This window comes from Pundamilia nyererei, unplaced genomic scaffold (assembly GCF_000239375.1).
Source record: "Pundamilia nyererei isolate P.nyererei 1_Seehausen unplaced genomic scaffold, PunNye1.0 scaffold00042, whole genome shotgun sequence".
NCBI classification, from domain to species: domain Eukaryota; kingdom Metazoa; phylum Chordata; class Actinopteri; order Cichliformes; family Cichlidae; genus Pundamilia; species Pundamilia nyererei.
In genome coordinates this window covers 1,562,087-1,581,841 of record NW_005187443.1, presented here as the reverse complement: position 1 = coordinate 1,581,841, position 19,755 = coordinate 1,562,087, and the positions used below count along the sequence as shown (strand labels likewise).

Genomic DNA, 19,755 nt, shown 5'->3' with positions numbered 1-19,755 from the left:
TCTGTTTGCTCACAGATGGTATTTCTAAACATTTTACACATTCTTATGACAGAGACAGTGGTGTAGGGTGGATTGTTCTCCAGTTGGAGTTGGCCATCTACCCTTCAAATGCCAACGCATCCCTGGGAAAGAAATCAACCCCCGAGTTGCTCCTGTTGGTGGACAAACACCCTATATGTGTGTGAGTGTGTGAATGTAAAGCCCTTTGTAGAGCCCCAAAAGGAGCTGTACAATGTTAAAAGGCACTGTATAGAAGCAGACAATTCACCATTACAGGCGGCTTACTGGATTTTTCCGAAGTTGACTTATTGTTGGCATGAGCACCCAAGTATGGAATCACAAAGCTGATAAGCACTTTAACTCGTTGAACTCTAGTCTTGTCCGTTTTTATACCTTGATAAATGCAGGCAGGATACGTTTGGCCTCTCTGCTGTTGTATACTCTGCTGACTAGGCGTCAGAGTTGGATGTTTCCAGTTGCTAGTGACAATACCAATTCTCTGTATTTACTCTGTCTCTTCCTCTAAACAGAGAGAAAATAAATATAGACATGTTTCCTAACCTGAGAAAAAGAAAAAAAAGAAAGAAAAAAAGCCATCTCACCACTCAAAGGATGTGCACATTTAATCATTTCCAAATGATAATGAGGAAACTGAACATTTTCTGAATCACATTGTAGGACTTTGGGAAAGACACTTACCCACCATTTATTATAATATTAAAATATTTCAATGTTCATTAGATGGAGACTGATCATCGATGGAGATTTAAATATATAAATGCTTAAATATGATCGCCTAAATGAGAAACCAGTTGCGCTTCATCCTTGCACAACTCCGATGTTAGAATGAAAGCAAAGGTCAATTGGAAGTTCAGATTAGATTTTTTTCTATAATCTCTCCAGGGTGTGGGGCTGTCAGAGAAGAGGCAAGTGGACACCAGCTTTACCTATAATTAACAAAGCTACGCGAAAGTCAAGTACGGACACTATAATACCACTTGTGTGTTTGTATGTCTTCTTTAGCTTGGTAAATAGAAAGGAAGGCAATTAAAAGTTAAAAATAAAAAACTGAAACTTACTTGTTGACATTTCAGTTTCAAAAGGCTGGATGATGACGCAACGCCTTGCTGAAACCAATAATGCAAAGTTTTAACCACCCCAATACTTTGGGAATTTACTGCAAACGTGTTCATCTTTGTTTGAATGGTACCGTGTATTTTTCAGACATTTGTCACTAATATCTTAGTAAAATAATTTCCCTATTGGCAAAATAAACCAAAAAAAACAAACCAAACAGACTGATGGTTAGAAGTGGTCTCCTCTCATTTGAGCTAGTCCGAGTAAAGTTTCAGTTCTCTGAGTCACCCTTTGCTTACATTAAGCCCTTAATTGTTACCATGCCTTTCACAATCCCCATCAAACCAGACACACTTTTTTAATACCGAACTCAGCAGGTCCATTACCACGTGTATAGAAGATAAAAGAGGAATTCTTTTAAACAATTTCAACCCAATTGACATCATGGAAAATGTTTTCGACTTTTTCATTTAAATGTTCCGTTTAAGACTATGGAGATGTCGACCAAACTAAAATCTGAATGAACACATATCTTACTCGTAGGGAAAAACAGTGAACCAAGAAAAAGTATTGTTTGCGTTTGTGGTATGAAATCCAAAAAGCAAACAAACAAACAAAAAAAACAGTGTGTGAATGACAGAAATCTCTAAAATCAAAGCTTTTCCGGTAAAATTTCCAGCAAGGCCAGCAGACCATTTCTCCTCTCCCAAAATCACTTGAGGCTCAAAGTGCCAAGTCAAAAGTCAAACAATATGAAATGACTCTATTGCACTGTGACGTGGCTGCAAAAGCAACCCTCACATTTCTCTGTCTTTCTTTAAACCCCGCCCCCACTGTTTTCCAGTGAAAGTTAAAACCATCACTTTTGCAAGTTAACATATCTTACATTATTATATCAACCTCTTTATTTTTAAATCAAAGTGTCAGTGTTCTATTTTAAATAAGTTGATAATTATGAAAGGTGTGTGCCCGTGCGGTATGTGACACATCAGTGCCAATACATCATGGGATATTTCTCAATTTCTTACACCTCTCCTACTCCTTCAAGCAGGCTTTCCAGTGCAGGTCAAAGAGCACAATGGGGCAGTAGTACTCTTGTGTTCATACTTATGATGACAAATTATCTATTAATGCAATTCCTAAAACAGAAAGCAAAGAAACTGAATTTGAAACCAACATGAAAAGTGCCCAAAATGAACTGTAAAAACCAACAAGAATGAGTGAAAGCATAAAGTAGAACAGAAACAGGTGCGGGCACACCAGCACAGAGGTCACTCCTTGCGAGTCAGTTCTCTGTCTGTGCTTTTTCCCCCTCTTTTGTTTTTATTTGTTAATGTAAAACTGTTCTGTTTGAAGAAAGCGTCCACAAGCCCACCTATCCCCTCCACTGTCTACTAGGTCTGCTGTGAGCAGTGGAAGATGGCAGGTTATTTTTTTTTAGAGATTCTAAAGTTCAAACTGGTCATTCGTGGATGCACCCAGAGTTTGTAACCAGCTCCTCCTTATTCAGCTTTGCATTTAGTTTTGTTTTTTGCCTGCAGTCAGATAAACACTTCCAAGTGGAAGCAAATCAGAATGGCATCAACTGCCACAGCTCAGTTATTCCTCCTATTCACGAATATTCTAGCAGTACCAAATCCTGGAACACCCTCAAGAAGCATGGTTACAGTTTAACCTCCTCCACTCTAGGCACAGTCATTAAGAAGTGCTGACACACAATGCGGTTTAGCACAGAGAAATACAACAGTCTCCCAGCAGTCCCTTCCACAGCCAAGGCAAGGACAGGGCATGGTATGATAGGGCGGGTGGAAGGAAAGGGGCTGTTGGGTGGTAGTGGGAGGCATGCCCTGGGTAGAGCTTTGGTTAGCCGACTGGCTAGGTTCAGCTAGCCGTGGCACGAGCCATCAGGTCCTCCAAAGCCTTGTCCTGATCGTTGTTGTGGACTAGCAGCACCTCTTTGATGGTATCCCGCTCAAATCCCATTTCACCAAATCTTGACATCAGCTCAAGAAACTGCAATGCCTAGGAAGAGTGAAAAATATGTTGAAATTACATTGTTGTTGTTCTTATTGTATTCTTAAACCTTTTTAGCCTCTCAGGTCCACTGACAGTTTTTCCTCATCTTTTTGAGATGTATATTTGGTCGTACAAACCTTTTCTTCTGAGCACTGGTACATCTCTAAACATTCCTCCACTGCACTTTCATCAAAGCCACGTTCACACAGACGACCGTGGACAAATAGATAGTCCAGTACCTTGGACAGACAATAAGTAAATGTTTATTATGTGTGAAGTAAAACAAAAACTAATTCAAATACGCACATAAAAGACAACTTTAATAGCAATGTGGTACTAATAGGTTTTGTAAGTTTTTACAGTGAACCGAAATAACATCATATTAGTTCTTACTCTGTAATTCCTGCTCTGTGAGCCTATCATCTCACATTACTGAGTCACAATTCTACCTCATCACTCAAACTTCACCAGGTCAATGTAGATCACTTATACCAGTTATACCACATTTACTCATAATTTTCATAATCATCTAACCATGGACAAACATTGTATCATTGGTTTTAAGTATTTCATACTAGCTCTACACAACCTGATCTATTGCCTTAACTTTTCACAAAAAGAGTGAGTGGAGTGCAAAACATTTATTTTAATACATGTGCACACTGACAAAAACATATAGACAAAACGAAGTGCTAAGCACCAGGCAGCAAATAGGTTATGAATCCAAATTTGTGCACGTTGGAGTAGGAGGGAGTCACACCTGCTCCACATTCTGCCCTTGTCTTTGCATGGCCCGCAGGACGCCTTCATAAGAGTAGCCCATGCCCACAAGCGTCTCCACACACTGACGCTCGCTGGGAGTCATGCTGAGGAGGGCTCCACCACACGGTAGACCAGCAGATCCTGACCCTAGAATGGCCTAATGGCGGTGGGGGCAAAAGCATGAATATCAATACAGCTCAAAGAACTGTTTTTAACCATCCCTTGATATGCGCTTTTAATATTTTTATGTATCAAACATGTCGAGTCTTCATGAAGGGGAATGTATGTTTTCTACTTGCACAGTCAGCCCGCACGCAGTGTATGGTTTTGGGACCAAAGACAAAGCAAAGTTTGGGCATTTTTTAAATTTTTAATTCTGCAGGTTTTTTTTAATATGGCACAGAAGCATTGAAATTTTGTAACATGATAAGTTAACATCTAAAGTGCATGGTAGACTATTTAATACACCTAAAGCGAAAAGAATTTCCCATAGAGCCATATTATTATTTTATTTTATTTTTTTAAAAACGAAAAAATAGACTTCACCTTGCATAAAAATAAATAGGAGACTTGCATAGTTTCACTGTTGCAGAGTAGAGCTCTGCAGCGTGCTCACAACACTTGTGTACGCTCTTGCCTGGTTAACCAAGTTTCATTATTATAGTGGAAGTTGCAGCTGAAGTGTTCAATGTATACACTGAATTATACTCACAGGCTTTGGTGTACCACTCTTGGTGTGGCTGGCTAGCTCAGGAGCAACAATAACCTGGGCCTTGGGCATGGTTGGTGGGCTGCCATTGGGCAGGTTCTGTCGGGGAGCAGGAACGGTGGTGGGGAGAGGAGTGTATCTCAGTGGTTCTGGGTCACCAGAATCAGAGAGCTTGGGGAAAGTCAGAGAGCGAATGTTACAAGGGCGATCATCTGTGTCAAATGCTGCTCTTCCAGGATGCCCAACTCTGTCCATGTCTAGCAAGGCAACCAACCCGTTGGGTTTGTGGGCAAAGCCTGGTTTGGATGAGAGGCTGGTGTTGATGCTGGGTGGGGATGGGCTGTTTCCACGTGATGTTGGCCCTAGCTGAGAAATCTCTGGTGGGGAAACAGAAGGAGGATGCTGTGGCTGAGGTTGAGCTTGAGGTTGAGGCTGACTCTGGAGGATGTTTCTCAGTTCCTCCTTATCGTCTAAAGTTTTGAGTTCCAGCTTGTCAAAGGGATCTTCTTCCCGCTCAAAATCAGCTAAATTGAGGCTGTGTAGCTGAGGAGTGCTGGGTTGGGTGTTCCGGTGGTCAAAGCTTCGAGCAGGCAGTGGAGTGAGGATGGCATTATGGCTCAGCCCTGCAAGAACAGGGTTCAGCGCTGGTGGTGGAAGGTCCTGGTCCTCTGCAGCAGACTGGAGTTTCTTCCCTCCACCACCATCAACCTCCTGGGCCTTGGCCAAACGCTTCCTGCTCTCTGCCTCCTGCTTGGCTGCAGCCTCTTCTGCTCTGGCTTCTGCCGCTCTGGCCTCAGCCAGTTCTGCCCCCCAGCGCACACTACGTTTCTCGAGAGAAAAGTCATACTGTGGAAAAGAAGAATGATAGGTGTTAAGGGAAGAACAGGACACAAAGTAAAAGAGAAAATATTTACTGTATTAAATTGAGAATAACAGTAACACAAATGATTTCCTCGCATCTCATCTTCAACTACCAAAAATGATGTGCAGAGCTGCATTTATGCCACAGCTAACATCTGTGGGAAAAAACCCACCTTTGTGTCCGCCAATGCAGAGCCGAAGTCTGGCAAAGAGAAACCAACAGGCAGACCCACTTTGGCTGGACAACGGAATTTATCATTTATCTTGAAGGGAACATCATCAAGATAGCTGATGGGTCCTGTGCACATTAAAAAACAAGGAGAAAGTAAGTATACTTTACAGAAAGCACACTGCAGATAAAGGCACCAACAGAGCTAACAGTAAGACAACAAAGTACTAAAAATAAGTCCTTGCCATTGTTGTATGCATCTGAGCCAGACTTCCTTGCAGCCATTTAGAGTCTGAAAACAGAAATAAGCATGCTGGTTAGTGGTCAGTGAGAGTACCGTGATTTTTTTTTTTAAATTTAGTGATAAAAGAGAGCAAAGGGTTATAAGCTATAGGCTACCATATTTTAAAATGTTGTGCCACTATGAAACCAGCACAAAGTAGACTTCCACAGCCTTTCTTCCACCAGTTTGCCAACATATGTAATATTTTGTCTAATATGGGATATTTGCACTAAAGTATGTTGTTTTGAGAAATGCCAATTTGACATGTCTAATTAAAGCATAAGAGAAATAACATGCCTTCATACTGTAGTGCAATTCCTTTTAGATTGGAAATAGCTTTATTTGCCTTTGTGCATTATGTTGCCCAGTATCTTCAAGTTATATAATCCTGTTATTTGGTAATGCTGTGCAACAAAGCCTGACATTATGGACACAGACGTTACTGTTTTCAAATCTGCGAAACAGAGAACTTTGATCTGTGAGCTGGTGTGCAGACCAGCTTCCAGCAGAAAATATTTTGAAGCCGATTTAATTAACTTTGAAGTGCTCTGTGTTTTTAAAAGAAAGAGCATTTCAGATTTCCTCAGGCTAAAGTGGACACAAACACTGTATCACCTGGTTTACTGACACACTAGGATAATTTACCTGGCACTTCCTGAATAAATGAAAATGAACACCCAAGTCTACAGATGTTTACATGTTTTAGTTCCGTGTCACTTCCAAACAACTGAGACAAATCAATCATGATCACAAGACATCTCGTGATTGGGATGCATCTATTTTATCAGATGTCTTAAGTACGAAGACGTTAGCTTAGTAGCGCCACAATAATTGGTAGGGTGTAGTAGTTGGTGATAACGTTATATAACAAAACACCGAGTCAATTGGTCCTCTATCTACTTTCACAAATGATCTTATAACGATTTCCTTCTGGCTCTGGTATAATGTTTCTGCTTCAAACCACGATTAGAGTTAAAACATATTAGATATTATAAATCACACGATTATAGTCATTTATAATATCGCAGACAGCGGTGGCTGACTCATGAAGGTAAATAAGTTTGAGTAACTTAACTGCGAAGCTAAAACGAGAACGAAAGCACCGCGATAAAAGTCGAAAACACATTTTCAGACAGCGATGAGTTAAACCAGACTATTGCAATAGTCCCATCTTACACGTATGTGTCATAAAATATTCCCCCAAGTACGATATATTCGTAAGCTAGTGGCACTAAAGTTATGATAGCCTTAGCTTCAAGCTAAGCCAGTCTACACTCTTAGGGTACTTCCAGCTCAGCGCACTAACAGTTTCACAGTGACGGTGATAGTTAAACAAGCCAGCGTCGGATATAGCAGTAGTTTACTCGACATTTTAGGACTCTAAAAGCCAAATTATTTAACTCGCTGACAGTCACCACTAGATAGTGGCTAACTATCTTGGTGGAATGTCATTAAACCTTTTTTCGGCGGCTCCCTTATTTACACGGGGTCGCCACGACGGAAGATCCGCATATTTTGATTTGGCAGACACTAGATGCCCTTTCTGACGCATCCCAAAAGGGATGCATGTCTCCACCTCGACTCGAACCATATAACCGTCGGACGTTAGGCGAATATGTAAACCACTATTCATGCTAATAAGCTTAGCTTCGCCAGTGGCCTGTTTGTTATGTGGCCGGACAGGACAGGCTGCTGCCTGTGCTGCCACCGCCCCTGACATTAAACCGAGCTCATAGAAAAGAACATGCCGCTCTCACCAGTATCTGCTCCGTCTTGTTCTTTCAAAATCCAAACGACGCTTTATAGCGCTGCCACTCCAATTTAAGCTAATCTCCGACTCGGTTTTATTTATACTGAAACCTCTTTCCTGCTTCAGCGTAGGTCGCCATCTTGATTTGTCAACCTCCCCTCCACTGGTTCCTGTCTGACGTCACTCGGATGCACGGCACAACGGCAGGCACGCGAACACAAAATCTGTTGATTTAAACTACACAAAATGAGTATTTTAATAAACAGTCACAGCCAGGTTATAGAATAACAATGTTGAGTGGTTGCTATATTATCGCAATGCTTATTTGACGTATGGCTATGGAAAGATTAAATATCAATTTAAGTCAGGGCTGGACTGGGACAAAAAATCGGCCCGGGCATTTTGACTAGAGACCGGCCCACCAGGTATTATAGGAAAAGCCATAAAGCCTTTGAATGAAACAAAAGCTGTCGTGACAGTGATGTACACTGTCTTGTGTATGTAGAGGTGGCCCCATGATCGGAAGGTCGGGGGTTCGATTCCCCTGAACAGCTACCCTGAGGTACCCCTGAGCAAGGTACCATCCCTACACACTGCTCCCTGGGCACCCAATGGTTGCCCACTGCTTCACTGAATGGGTTAAATGCAGAGAGGAATTTCTCCACAGGGATCAATAAAGTACATTTTCTTTCTATTAAAAGCTAGACATTTTAAATGAGAATAAGAAAGAAAAGTATTTCTTTGTGCCCCCTTTCCCTGTTACTGCCCTACCTGGCCCCCTGGCAAAACTTTGCTAGACCCGCTCCTGCACAGTTACCAGCTGTAAGCTATGTAGAAAAGGATCCTGGTGTTATTTGTCTCTCAGAAACAGTTCATAACTTCCCTTCAACTCATTCATGTCACCTAAAAGGTAAACCTGTTTCTCCATCACCTGTTCAGCAATGAAGATTCAGTAAGGACATCTCCTGGTTTCATCTTCATGTTTCCCTCTCACCACATATCCAAACCAATATCAGGACCAGCAGCTTTACAGCTGTGGCACCACCAAGCATCAGCTGACACTAGAAATTAATATTAAATAAATTCTAACAACAGCTGATCAAGCTTAAACGTGCTGCTGTTGTTTAGCGCGAGATTCGCTGGTTTCTTCTTATTGGCACAAAGTGGGAGATAAACAAACAAGAGAGACGGGACTTGTGACAGAAAAGCCGATCAGCTGATCATTGATCAGTTTCATGATTGAAGTAGCAACAGGAGAGGGAGGGGAGAGAATGAGCGAAGAAGAGGCAGCTGTGCAGCGTAACGACAGAATAACTCCAGCTTTGTGTCTTTTTCCATTCTAGCTGAAGTACAGGACAAACTGCGTTCCTTTTCAGCTCAATAAGAAACGCCTAATATTTTCTCTCAATACGGGACATTCTGTTTATTACAGGACGGTTGGCAACTCTACTAACTAACCTTATGAATAAAATAAAGTTCACTATCAGTAACATCATAGCACCCACCCAGCTTTTTATTATTTTTCCTACCGATGAAGACCTCCACCATGGTCACTCCTACTATGCCAATGAAAATCAAGTAATAGATAAGCTTTTAAAAGATATTAGATGTTTCTTCCAATATCATCTAATATAGAAATATCCTTTTTTTAAAATAATATAATTTTACTTTTGTTATTATTATTATTATTATTAGTAGTAGTAGTAGTATTTGCAGTGGGTCCATGATAAAAAAGAAAAAAGAATTAAAACACAGTCTGAACAATGAGCTACCAGAACTTATTCTGTAATTTTACACATTTATGTCTTACAATTTAAGTCCAAAGTGTCGTGCTGATTGGTTTTGTTTGCTACAGCAGCACTATTTTTATCATGTACAAAATTGATATATACTGTTCAAACTGCACTTCTTTTCTTATATTGATATATTCCAGATATTAAATGTACAATTAAACCTGTTTGCACTGACTGAAAGGGGGATTTCACCTGTCCTTCTCACTTGAGATCAAAGTAGGAGTCATATGGCCCACAATGTACAGTAAGTGACATCTGTGTTGTAGATGCTCTGAGAATTGCCAGTGAAGGAAATTGATTGAAAAAAAAAAAACACTAATTGTGATCTCGTCAATATATACACCCCAACTAACCAAATACTTTATATGACATTCTTATAAGTAATAATATATGGGGATATAGTTAAGGACAGGAAGTAGACGTAGGTTTAATGAAAATTACAATAATGTCAATAATGTCTGAGATCTAATATTAATGCCCGTATGTATGTATGTGTGAGGACTTCACGCTGCAGATATTTAGTATTAAGAAAGAGAGCGAGGGAGCTTAGACAAATAATGTAACCAACTTACATAAAAATAATAACACATTATTAAAATATGTTTTACAAATATGTATTTTTGGAATCTAAAACATAAAAATGTCACGCGAACGAACATGTAAAATAACATCGAGTGCGCGCACGTCACGTTCAGATACGCGCTTAACGTTCTGCAGACACGCGCAATGATAGCCGGAAGCATAGATGGGAGGAAAATAAAAATCGATTAAATCCACTGTAATTCGCGAGTATAAACCTCTCACTTACTGTCCTTTTAGCGACCGCGGGCTCGAAATTTTCAGTCTTTTACACTGTAACTGTGCCGGAGAGACGACAAAGAGCAGAAAATATGCTCTATTTGAACGAAGTTGCTCGGTAGGGGTTTAGCTGACGTGTGGAGAAGTTGAGACTGCCAGAGAGCAGATAAACAAACATAAACAAGCAGAGATCAGCTGGGCGCCTGTCCGAACCGAACCAGCAGCACGGAGAGATGGCAGGGAGAGCCAGAGTCCTGTTTTAAAGCCAAGAATGATCCGCAGGAGACCGTGACTTACACTGATATTTGCTCCATGTCAACTGTCAACACTGGCACACAAAGAATTTCGGAAACACAACACGAGGAGCAGCCATAGGCTTTAGCAGGGGAAAAAAGCCACTGCTATTGTCACTGTCTCTTTGTCAAGGCACAGCCAGGTTAGCATGGACAGCCAATGAGTTTATCCTGCAGGGCTCAGCTATAAGGAAGCGAACACAGTGCAAGGAGACAGAGGTAAACACTTTCTGTTAACTTTGCTTTTTTCCCCCACTATAATGGGCCTGCGAGCCAAACCACTGACATAATCAGGCTTTGCAGGCCACAAATCCTGAATGTTTATGAGCTGTTTTTGTGTGTGCGTGTTTTTTTTTTTTACATGTAGGGTTTAATTTCACAGCGTTTTGCTTTTCCTATCGTTTTTGTTAGAAAGACTCCTGTTAATGAAAGCAAAGCTAAGACACTGCAGCTGTTTTCTGAGTCAAACTGGTCATGATATTAAAAATGCATGAAAAGTGAGTAGAGTCCTGACAGTGTCATTAAACTCGTAATATTTCTGTCCACTCCACAATTCCTGCTTCCTCTCACTGATCTGTGCGGCTAACTGTTGTCAAGAAGTGTGGAAAAGAACATGGCCCACCAGTCAACCCCTAGTTCCCAGAAGGCCCTCATGATGGAGCTGAAGTCTCTGCAGGAGCAGCCAGTGGAAGGCTTCCGCATCACTCTGGTGGAGGAGTCTGACCTCTACAACTGGGAAGTGGCCATCTTTGGTCCCCCGAATACCCTGTATGAGGGAGGCTACTTCAAGGTGGGACAATCACTTCCAGTGCACATATTATGTGAAGTCATGCTTACTTAAAGAGTTGATATGAAGCTATTCATTAGCGAACAAACACATACAATAAATATGTTTAGGGACCAAATATATTATCGGCTAGAATTTCTTTGTAATAAAATATATGTCAGGGCATGCTACAATTCTTAACACAGCTTTGTAGTTTAGCCTCCTTCTAAAATCTGTACAAACTCAAACTTTCAAACTAGATCTTTTTCACTTCTTGAAGCTGTAATTGAAACGTGGTTTGCCTCTAATGGGCGAGGAATTTTTAGGCTTTATATTATATTTTATTCATTTTCAGTCGTTCTGTCCTGTCCTGTCCTTCTCCTCGGCCAGCCCTCACCCAGCCCTCACCCACCTCACTGTAAGATGGTTGTGCTTGCTATTTTTAGCTACGAGACTGATATAAATGGCACCTGAGTACAGAGAGAGAAGGGACATGATTAGATTCATTATATTTTTTTCTTTGAATATGTTGCATATTCGGTGAAACATTTAGAAAATGTAGCATAAAGAGCACCTGCTTTCAGCTTGGTGCTACGCAGATGATGCTGTAGCCTAGTGGGAATGGAAGGATAAGACAGAGCAGGTATTGCTGTAGTATACTCTTTTAACTGGCATGTCTTTAGCCACAAAAATTTGAGGAACATCAGCACTAACAAATGTCAGGATTAGATGCCACAAGTAAGAGTGAACTCTGGGCTGGTTTTCCAGTCTATGTAATAGCTAGCAAACAGGAAATGTGGACTTCCCTTTTTTTTTTAAGGGACATGTATACTACTCGTTTGTTGAATACTTTGGCAGCCAGTGCCTAATGACATTAATAAATTACTTGTTTAGTCTTGTAAATGCCCGACTGGTGGGTGGTGCAGCTGACCTTCATTTAATGAAAAACTGGTGAAAGTGAATTGTAGTACGATTCAGGTGTTTCAGTGTAACTTTGTTTTTACTGCGTGGTTCCTGCAGCCTACACCATACACAATCATGCTTTTGTACAGGGATGAGATATTTTGGGATATCTTCAGTGTCCCCTGTAATTATACTGAGAGTAAAGTGAAAGGTGTTTGGATTTAAAGTCAAGCAACAGCTTTCAATCATTCCCCAGAATTCTCTGTGTTGTGTTGATTGCCCTCACTTTAAGGTATACAAAAGTAATTTTAGGATAGACTATGTGATGCAGACAGAAAAATAAACAAAACCCAGAAATCCAGACGAGCTCAAAGTGATAAAAAGAGAAAGATGCCCATGAAGGCAACTACATGTTAGACTTTACTGTTAACTTGTGTTTGCACATTTAAAAAGAAATGTTGCTTCAGCGACCGATACTAAGCAGTGGAACTCATGCCAGTGTGTCATGACGTCTACGTGTTTAATGTCACACAGTTGCAGTAATTTAGTAACTAGCTGTGGAGTAATGATAGTCCTATCAGACGGGCAAGCAGTTCAGTGAGAGTTAGGGCGGAGCTACACACACCCAAGCCTGCCATCCTTTTTCTCTGATAATACTTTGGAAAGAAAGAGCCAGAAGCACCTGATGTTGTGTCACAGTGAAATTAATTAGGAACTGATGACAATATAGGGTGATTCACAGTCTAATTGTTGGTATGGCTGGATGTGTAACTATTTCTCTGATGTGATGTGGTTTAAAATATGACGGTCAAGGAAGCAACTTTGTGGCTGACTGAAACCCCGTGTCCAAAAAGAAGTTGGGATGCTCTTTAAAATGTAAATAAAAACAGGAACTTAAAGGGTTTCAGCTGCTAAACTTTGTATATTTTTTTCATAATGCCCCAAATGCCAGTTTAACACCCTTCTAAAAGTTAGGCTGTGGCGTTACAACAACATAACTTTGGCGTTTGACCTGCTTAAATAAGCAAGACCTTTCATATGTATTGCTCCAATACGCATAGAATATCAATATTTTACATGTTTTCACAAGAGTCCGGTAGCACCTGAGTACAATAGTACTGCTTTCATAGGAATTAATAGCAGTCAGGTGCTACTGATGAAATGCTTTTTATTAACTGATCATCGGAAAGTGTGGCCATCTCTATAAAAGCAAGATTTCTTTGCAGTTTGCAGATCAGCCCAGCAAATTCACCCCAGGTCAGACTGTGTAATGCTCAAACATGAAACCCAAGAACTACATCTCAGATTCTACAGACTTCAGTTAACATGTTAAATGTTAATGTTCATGACAGCACAATTAGAATAATACTGAACAAGTATGTCTTTTTTTGGAAGGGTCGTCAGGCGAAAGCCTCTTCTTTCTAAAAAGAAATTGGAAGTTTGGAAAGCTGCATCATAGGTCAATGTCCTCTGAATATTTTGTTTATTAACCTTTATTTAACCAGGAAGATCCCATTGAGATTAAAAAGCTCTTTTTCAAGGGAGACCTGGCCAAGATAGGCAGCAGCAGATGTCTCACAGTTACAGAAATTACTCAAACACAGGCAGCAACAACACACATGCAACAATAAGTGAAAGAATACAAATATAATAAAAAATAAAATTCAAATAAAAATAAAAAAGTCAGTTAATAGATGAGACCAAGTTGACACGTGTGGCCATAATGAACAGCACCATGTCTGCAGAAAAGCAGACATGTGATACCAACTGTAAAGAACGGTGGTGGAATAGTGGTGATTTGAGCTGGCTTTACAGCCACAGAACCTGAGCAGCTGGGCACCTTGCAGACATGGAGTTGGCTGTGAGCTTCTCTGTATACAAACATGTTCTAGAGTTAAATGTGAGGCCTTCTGCCTGACAATGGGACAGTGATCCCAAGCACAGCAACAAATCTGTACCACAATGGATGAAAAAGAAAAGGATCGAGGTGTTGCAATGCCGTCGCAAATGAACTTAGGCAACGATGCAAAGAGTGGGCCATAATTTTTTTAATATATTTTTTTATTTACTTTATATGTGTGTATGAATTGTCCCCATAGCAACTTAAATCTACTGTCAACATCTACTTAATGTAGCTTTTTGATTCCTTTGTCCTACTTTTTGGTGAACATTGATAATTATAATTTATTATTGCACAAATAAAAATACACACATGTGCAGTTTAATTGGATAGTGGGGTTTTTTCACATTCCAGATGCTTTCTCCTTGAAGTTAAGACCCCAGTAATCTTAAATGGCTGAAGCTTAGTTACAAGTAACTGAAGTCAGACTTCTGTTTGTTCTTTCAGGCTCACATCAAGTTCCCAGTTGACTACCCATACTCCCCACCAACCTTTCGCTTCCTCACCAAGATGTGGCACCCCAACATCTATGAGGTTTGTCCTGAAGGATCTTAATGCTTTCGTTTTTGCAGTTTGGCATTTATTTCCTTTTTTAAATGGATTTGTTTAAAGACGCTGCCGCGTTTGTGCTTTCCTGACAAATGTTCCTTTATGTCTTTTGGTCTTCAGAATGGAGATGTGTGCATCTCGATCTTACACCCCCCTGTTGACGATCCTCAGAGTGGGGAGCTGCCCTCTGAAAGGTGGAACCCCACTCAGAATGTCAGGTAATTTCTCAGCAAACCTTCTGGTCCAAGTTCACCTTCACTAATTTTACACCTTTAGGCCTGTTGATAAGTCTTGGGGGTGTCTTGCATGTACAAGCATGAAAAGAATTGTTTAGAGCATACTGTAACACCGGTGGGAGCTGTGTGAAGCCTGACATACTACCTCAAGTGATGTCAGTTTACAGTTGTTTTAATACTGCATGTTTGAACATGAAGAATTCAGCGGCGGGGACGAGTTAGACAGGCATGAACCCACTAGACCCCTCAGTTTCTGATTTCTGCCAAAAACTAGCAGATCGAGTCTAAAAATGCTGCTGCTAGGAACAGCTAGCTGTGGTTCAGTTTCCTTTTGGCTAAATTAGACATTTTTTGTGGCACAAAAATTGGATCTAGGTCTTATTTAATTTTCATAAATGAAATTAAGAATTGGATATAATTATCTTCTACCATTTCTTTGTTCTGTATTCTATCTGTAGCGGTAGACACCACTGTAGGGTAGGTTTCTGAATTTCTTCTAAATTTAGCATATCAGCAAGAAACACAGAGTTGCATTAAAGTGCCGAGTCTGTGTTTGAAAACTTGAGCAGATTGGGTGTAGAATGTAATTGAGCCACGAGGGGAAAGAGGTGAGGTAACACCTCTCTCCGAGCTGGGATACAGCTTCTGAGGTTTCAAAAAGCTCGTGTAGAGGTTTTCTTTCATATGACGACGACATCTGATATTACAGTGTCCTCATTTCGACTCTGTGTGTGTGTGTGTGTGTGTGTGGCATGTGTGCGTACGTGCTGATAATCAGGACCATCCTGCTTAGTGTGATCTCTCTGCTCAACGAGCCAAACACCTTCTCCCCAGCCAATGTGGATGCCTCAGTTATGTTTCGCAAATGGAGGGACAGCAAAGGCAAGGACAAGGAGTATGCAGAGATTATCAGGTACAAATGAACACACTCTTACCAGTGTGTGTAGTTACTTTGAAGAAATGTATTTTATGCAACATGGAGAGAAAAAAAATAATACACCTCCTCCACGTTTGCTCACAGGAAGCAAGTGATGTCAACAGCAGCAGAGGCGGAGCGCGACGGCGTCAAAGTGCCCACCACGCTGGCCGAGTACTGCATCCAGACCCGGGTTCCTTCTCAGGACCGCAGTTCAGACCTTCTCTATGACGACCTCTACGACGACGACATGGAAGAGGAGGAGGACGAGGAGGACGAGAGCGAGATGGAGTCTGTAGGTGAAGCCGGGGGAATCGGCACCGTGGAGGACTGCGGCACGTCCACCAGATGTTACGACAACCAGGACGACTCTGGCAACGAAGACTCGTGATGATCTGGATGATAACTTCTTCCTGCCAACTCCACCACCCTTCTTCTTTTTTCTGTGTGTGTATGTGTGTGTATGTGTGCACATGTATATTTGCACATACAATGGGGTCAAAAGTCTACTGCCAAAAAAAAACATCTTTCATCATTTATTAAACTAATACAAGCGTTGGGTCAAATGCAATTCCTTTGATGCTGTTACGTAACTTTTCAGCAAAACGTTGTAGGTAGTGTTCTCGCTGAAAGCAGAATTTGACGTTTCCACCGTTTGCCTTAATTACAGCTCGCACTCTGTGTGGCAACGAACGTTTTATTACTCCAGCACTGTTTGAGAGTGTCCTGAAGGTGTTTATTGATTTGAAAACATGTTTCACATTTTTAAAATGTGCCATGGAAGAGTTTGAGGGTCTGGCCTTTTCCTCATTACCATAAACCACAAAGATGGCGTGCTTCTGCAGACTTGAACATTAGAGTGTTTCTTTATTGTTAGCATGTGTTCAATCGCATCCAAGTCACAAAGTAGATTATGCCTCGCTGTATTACAATCTCATTTAGACAGTTGCTCATATTACCTTACTTTAAGTTATTTGGTTGTGGTTAAGTTTAGCCTTCAGCCATTAAATTTCAGTGTTGTCTTGCTAAACCAGTCATTTTGTTTTAGAAAGAGTAGGTTGTTGAAGTCACACCTTGGTTTTAGGAAAATCAGTTTAGCCAACAGCAGCAATGACATAATAAATATTACGGTGTAGTAGGTGTACACATATATTTGAATCCTACTAGATACACGGTAAAACAAAATCTTCCAGTATATCAATATTTCCTGCTGCACATCTCCTAAAGCTAAAAGAACTCTTTGATTTTGAATAAGTAAGTAAGCAAATTGTCTTAGCTTTGATAAATGATGAAAACAAATAGTCCTTGTGGTGGTCTCTTGAACTCCGCTGTCACTGGCCAGCCCCATGACGGATTGTTTGGTTTTGGGTTGGAAGAAAAGTTGGATCTATCCACTGTGTCTGTCCTTGTTGCTGTTTTTATGTGTTTATTTGACCGACACATTCTTCACTTGTATTTTCTCAGAAGGCTCACACAGGCTGGTTAATGGACACTTACCCCTTTGGCTCATTAACCAGTCGATGAGCTGGCCGGCTCGTCACGTCACAGTCGTTCATTCTGCCCCCCCCAGCAGAATATCTCTGTCCCAAACGCTAGCCTGTTCGACTTTGATGCAATCAACCTAAACGTGCAAACGCAGGCTCTGGCGTTCCACCTTCTTGGATACACCTTCAGTAGTACCCTCATTTTCCGGCAAAGCAGCGTTATTTCATTAAGGGTGTGGGGGGGGGGGGAGAATGTTCTCGTATCGCCTCCTGCACCTCTCTCTGCCTCGTAAACCTCAGGGCCTCAGACTTTCACTGAGAGAGAAAAAGCAAAGAGAATCTTAAGACACACCTGCTCCTCACCTCCGCCTCCTTTTCTTTATATCTCACTTGGTCTCATTAGAGGGCTAAGATTGCTCTGAAAGTTTCCGATCCCTCTTCAAGCATTTACACATCACTGAATGTTACTGTTAGTGCAGACTGGCGTCCGTTAAGTCATTCTGTTTTCGGTAGGGTAAAGAAAATCAAAATGCATCTCTTTCTCCCCAATGCAATGCTCGCATTACGTTGCGATAGATGTGAAAATCTTCTCTTTTTTTGTGCCCTGTGACTCCCAATTGATGCTTCAATGCAACTTAGTGAAAACTGGATGTTGTTACTGTGCTACACCACATCCAGAGTCTTGTTTATCGACAGGGACAAAGATCAACATGCAGCTTAGATACACATTTGCATTTGAATGAATACGACACTGATTGCCTGTTATCCCCGTGTGTGTATATTTACATTTACTATTCATATTGACTATGATGTCAGGGTTTTCCTTTGTTTCAGTAGTCCAGTTGATGAACCATTCAGTTTGTAGGCACTTTGTTCAAGTGCTGTTTCTGGAGGCGTGAATCATCTGAGGATTTGACTGATTTAAGAAAAAAGGAAAAAAAAACACACACATTTTGAGTATTAAGCTTTTGAACACACTGAACAGCATCATTGTGCCGCATCGAGTAAACCATGCATTTTGAGCTATGTTTTAAGAACCTGTTGCTCATTGAACACAGTGGAGCACTGGGGTTGTGACTCCAATGGATGGATTTTATGCCAAGGAAAACAAGTCCAGCCCCACATTCATTCATTTTAAAGACTATGGACGAATGGATGCATGTAATGGATTTAATGCAGAGTGAGTAGACTCTTAGAGACATACCTTTTTGGATTTTAATGTGAAGCCAAAGGAGTGAAGTATTGTCTCCTGGCCTTGTGCTTTGGAGGTTTGCAAAGACTGGATTCTGTTGAGAACGGCGACAAACAAAATTCACTCCTAAAAGACTGAATGGATTTGATACCAAGCCACGAGAGGAGGTGGAAATATGATTGAGATTCTGGACTTCTTCTTGTTGTGATCACCATTTTTGCCCATCACCACGTAGAAAGAAGTAAGCTCAGTAGTAAACAATGGAAAGTACAAATCTCACGTGTGTCTGCTAAAGAGAGAGCTGAACATTTTGGGAAATGCATGCTTTCTGATGCTGAAGATTGATATGAGAATGTCTAAATTTTGGATTGTAATCAAAGGTTATTAATTATTACTTTTGTTTATTTAACAAAACGTCTTCAAGAAATGTAAAAATGAACTGTTATATCAATCTTCTAGTCTCAGTCTCAGCACAAAAAACAAATAATTGCATTTCCTAAAATGTCACGAATGCTTTAAAGCCAGGTTTTTGCCTTTCACCCAAAATTTAGAAATCTGAATTCACATTAGAGAAATAAATAGATCTAGTGTAGCCCTTTTGGTAGCAATTTGATGATGAATTTAATCAGCTTCAGTATTAGAACTCTCCACTTCTTAAATAAAACATATGCCTTCTTTTTATCCTGAGGGGAGGTGGAGAAATGCTAAGAAGGCCGCGGACTATTAATGCTAAAGATGAAGAAACAAAAAAAAAAGAGAAAAGATTAAATAAAATGAGTCGCAATCCATAATTTTAACATGTTATTCCACACACAGTTGCATAGAAAACTGAATGAAATCATTTACTTTGTTTATTCTCTGTGTGTGAGTGTGAATCACAAGCGTGTATTTTCTAAAGTGTGGGTGGACACAGTGAGGTCATCCTGAGACATTCGCATGGTCCCACACTCTGCTGATTGAGCTGTCCACAATGGTACCACAGTCTGTCCACACCTAATGATGTTTATGCTGTCCTTGTCGGTTTCATCTTATTTCATTTTTTCCCATCATTTTGTTTGTGAGGATGCAAATGTCACTCAGTTTATATTGTTTAAAAAGAAGAAGAAAAGAACATGACGTTGTTGGGTTGTTTGCAATATGGCTCAGATATCTGTTGCTGCTAAGCCCACATGTCATGAAAAATGGACAACACAGCAAGTTTGATTTTTGACTAAAATTAGGAGTGATATGCAAATGGATAGTAATGGTGGTTCAGTTTGAAAATCATAAGAAATAAAACAGTATGTCATCAAAGCCTA

The 19,755-nt window shown here is 40.6% G+C and overlaps 2 protein-coding genes across 4 annotated transcripts in view; one reads left to right on the top strand and one right to left on the bottom strand.

The window, feature by feature from the left end:
• The window catches only part of ube2r2 (ubiquitin-conjugating enzyme E2R 2), a 21,121-nt gene extending 1,366 nt beyond the window's left edge, over positions 1-19,755 (top strand). The window contains exons 2-7 of one of the 3 annotated variants that reach the window (XM_005731266.2): positions 53-181; positions 11,112-11,301; positions 14,528-14,614; positions 14,750-14,847; positions 15,644-15,778; positions 15,887-19,755. In XM_005731266.2, the coding sequence (XP_005731323.1) occupies positions 53-181; positions 11,112-11,301; positions 14,528-14,614; positions 14,750-14,847; positions 15,644-15,778; positions 15,887-16,172 (925 nt within the window). In that variant the 3' untranslated portion in view covers positions 16,173-19,755. Of the gene's footprint in view, positions 1-52; positions 182-10,109; positions 10,731-11,108; positions 11,302-14,527; positions 14,615-14,749; positions 14,848-15,643; positions 15,779-15,886 lie in introns of those variants that run through there. The other 2 variants (XM_005731268.1, XM_005731267.1) reach the window with 2 other exon arrangements.
• ubap1 (ubiquitin associated protein 1) lies at positions 606-7,818 on the bottom strand. Its single transcript, XM_005731265.1, has 7 exons — positions 7,635-7,818; positions 5,840-5,886; positions 5,599-5,723; positions 4,568-5,410; positions 3,854-4,012; positions 3,231-3,332; positions 606-3,099 (listed from the first exon to the last, which is right to left on the bottom strand). Exons 2-7 carry the CDS (start codon positions 5,877-5,879, stop codon positions 2,959-2,961), a joined length of 1,410 nt encoding a protein of 469 aa, XP_005731322.1. The 5' UTR covers positions 5,880-5,886; positions 7,635-7,818; the 3' UTR covers positions 606-2,958.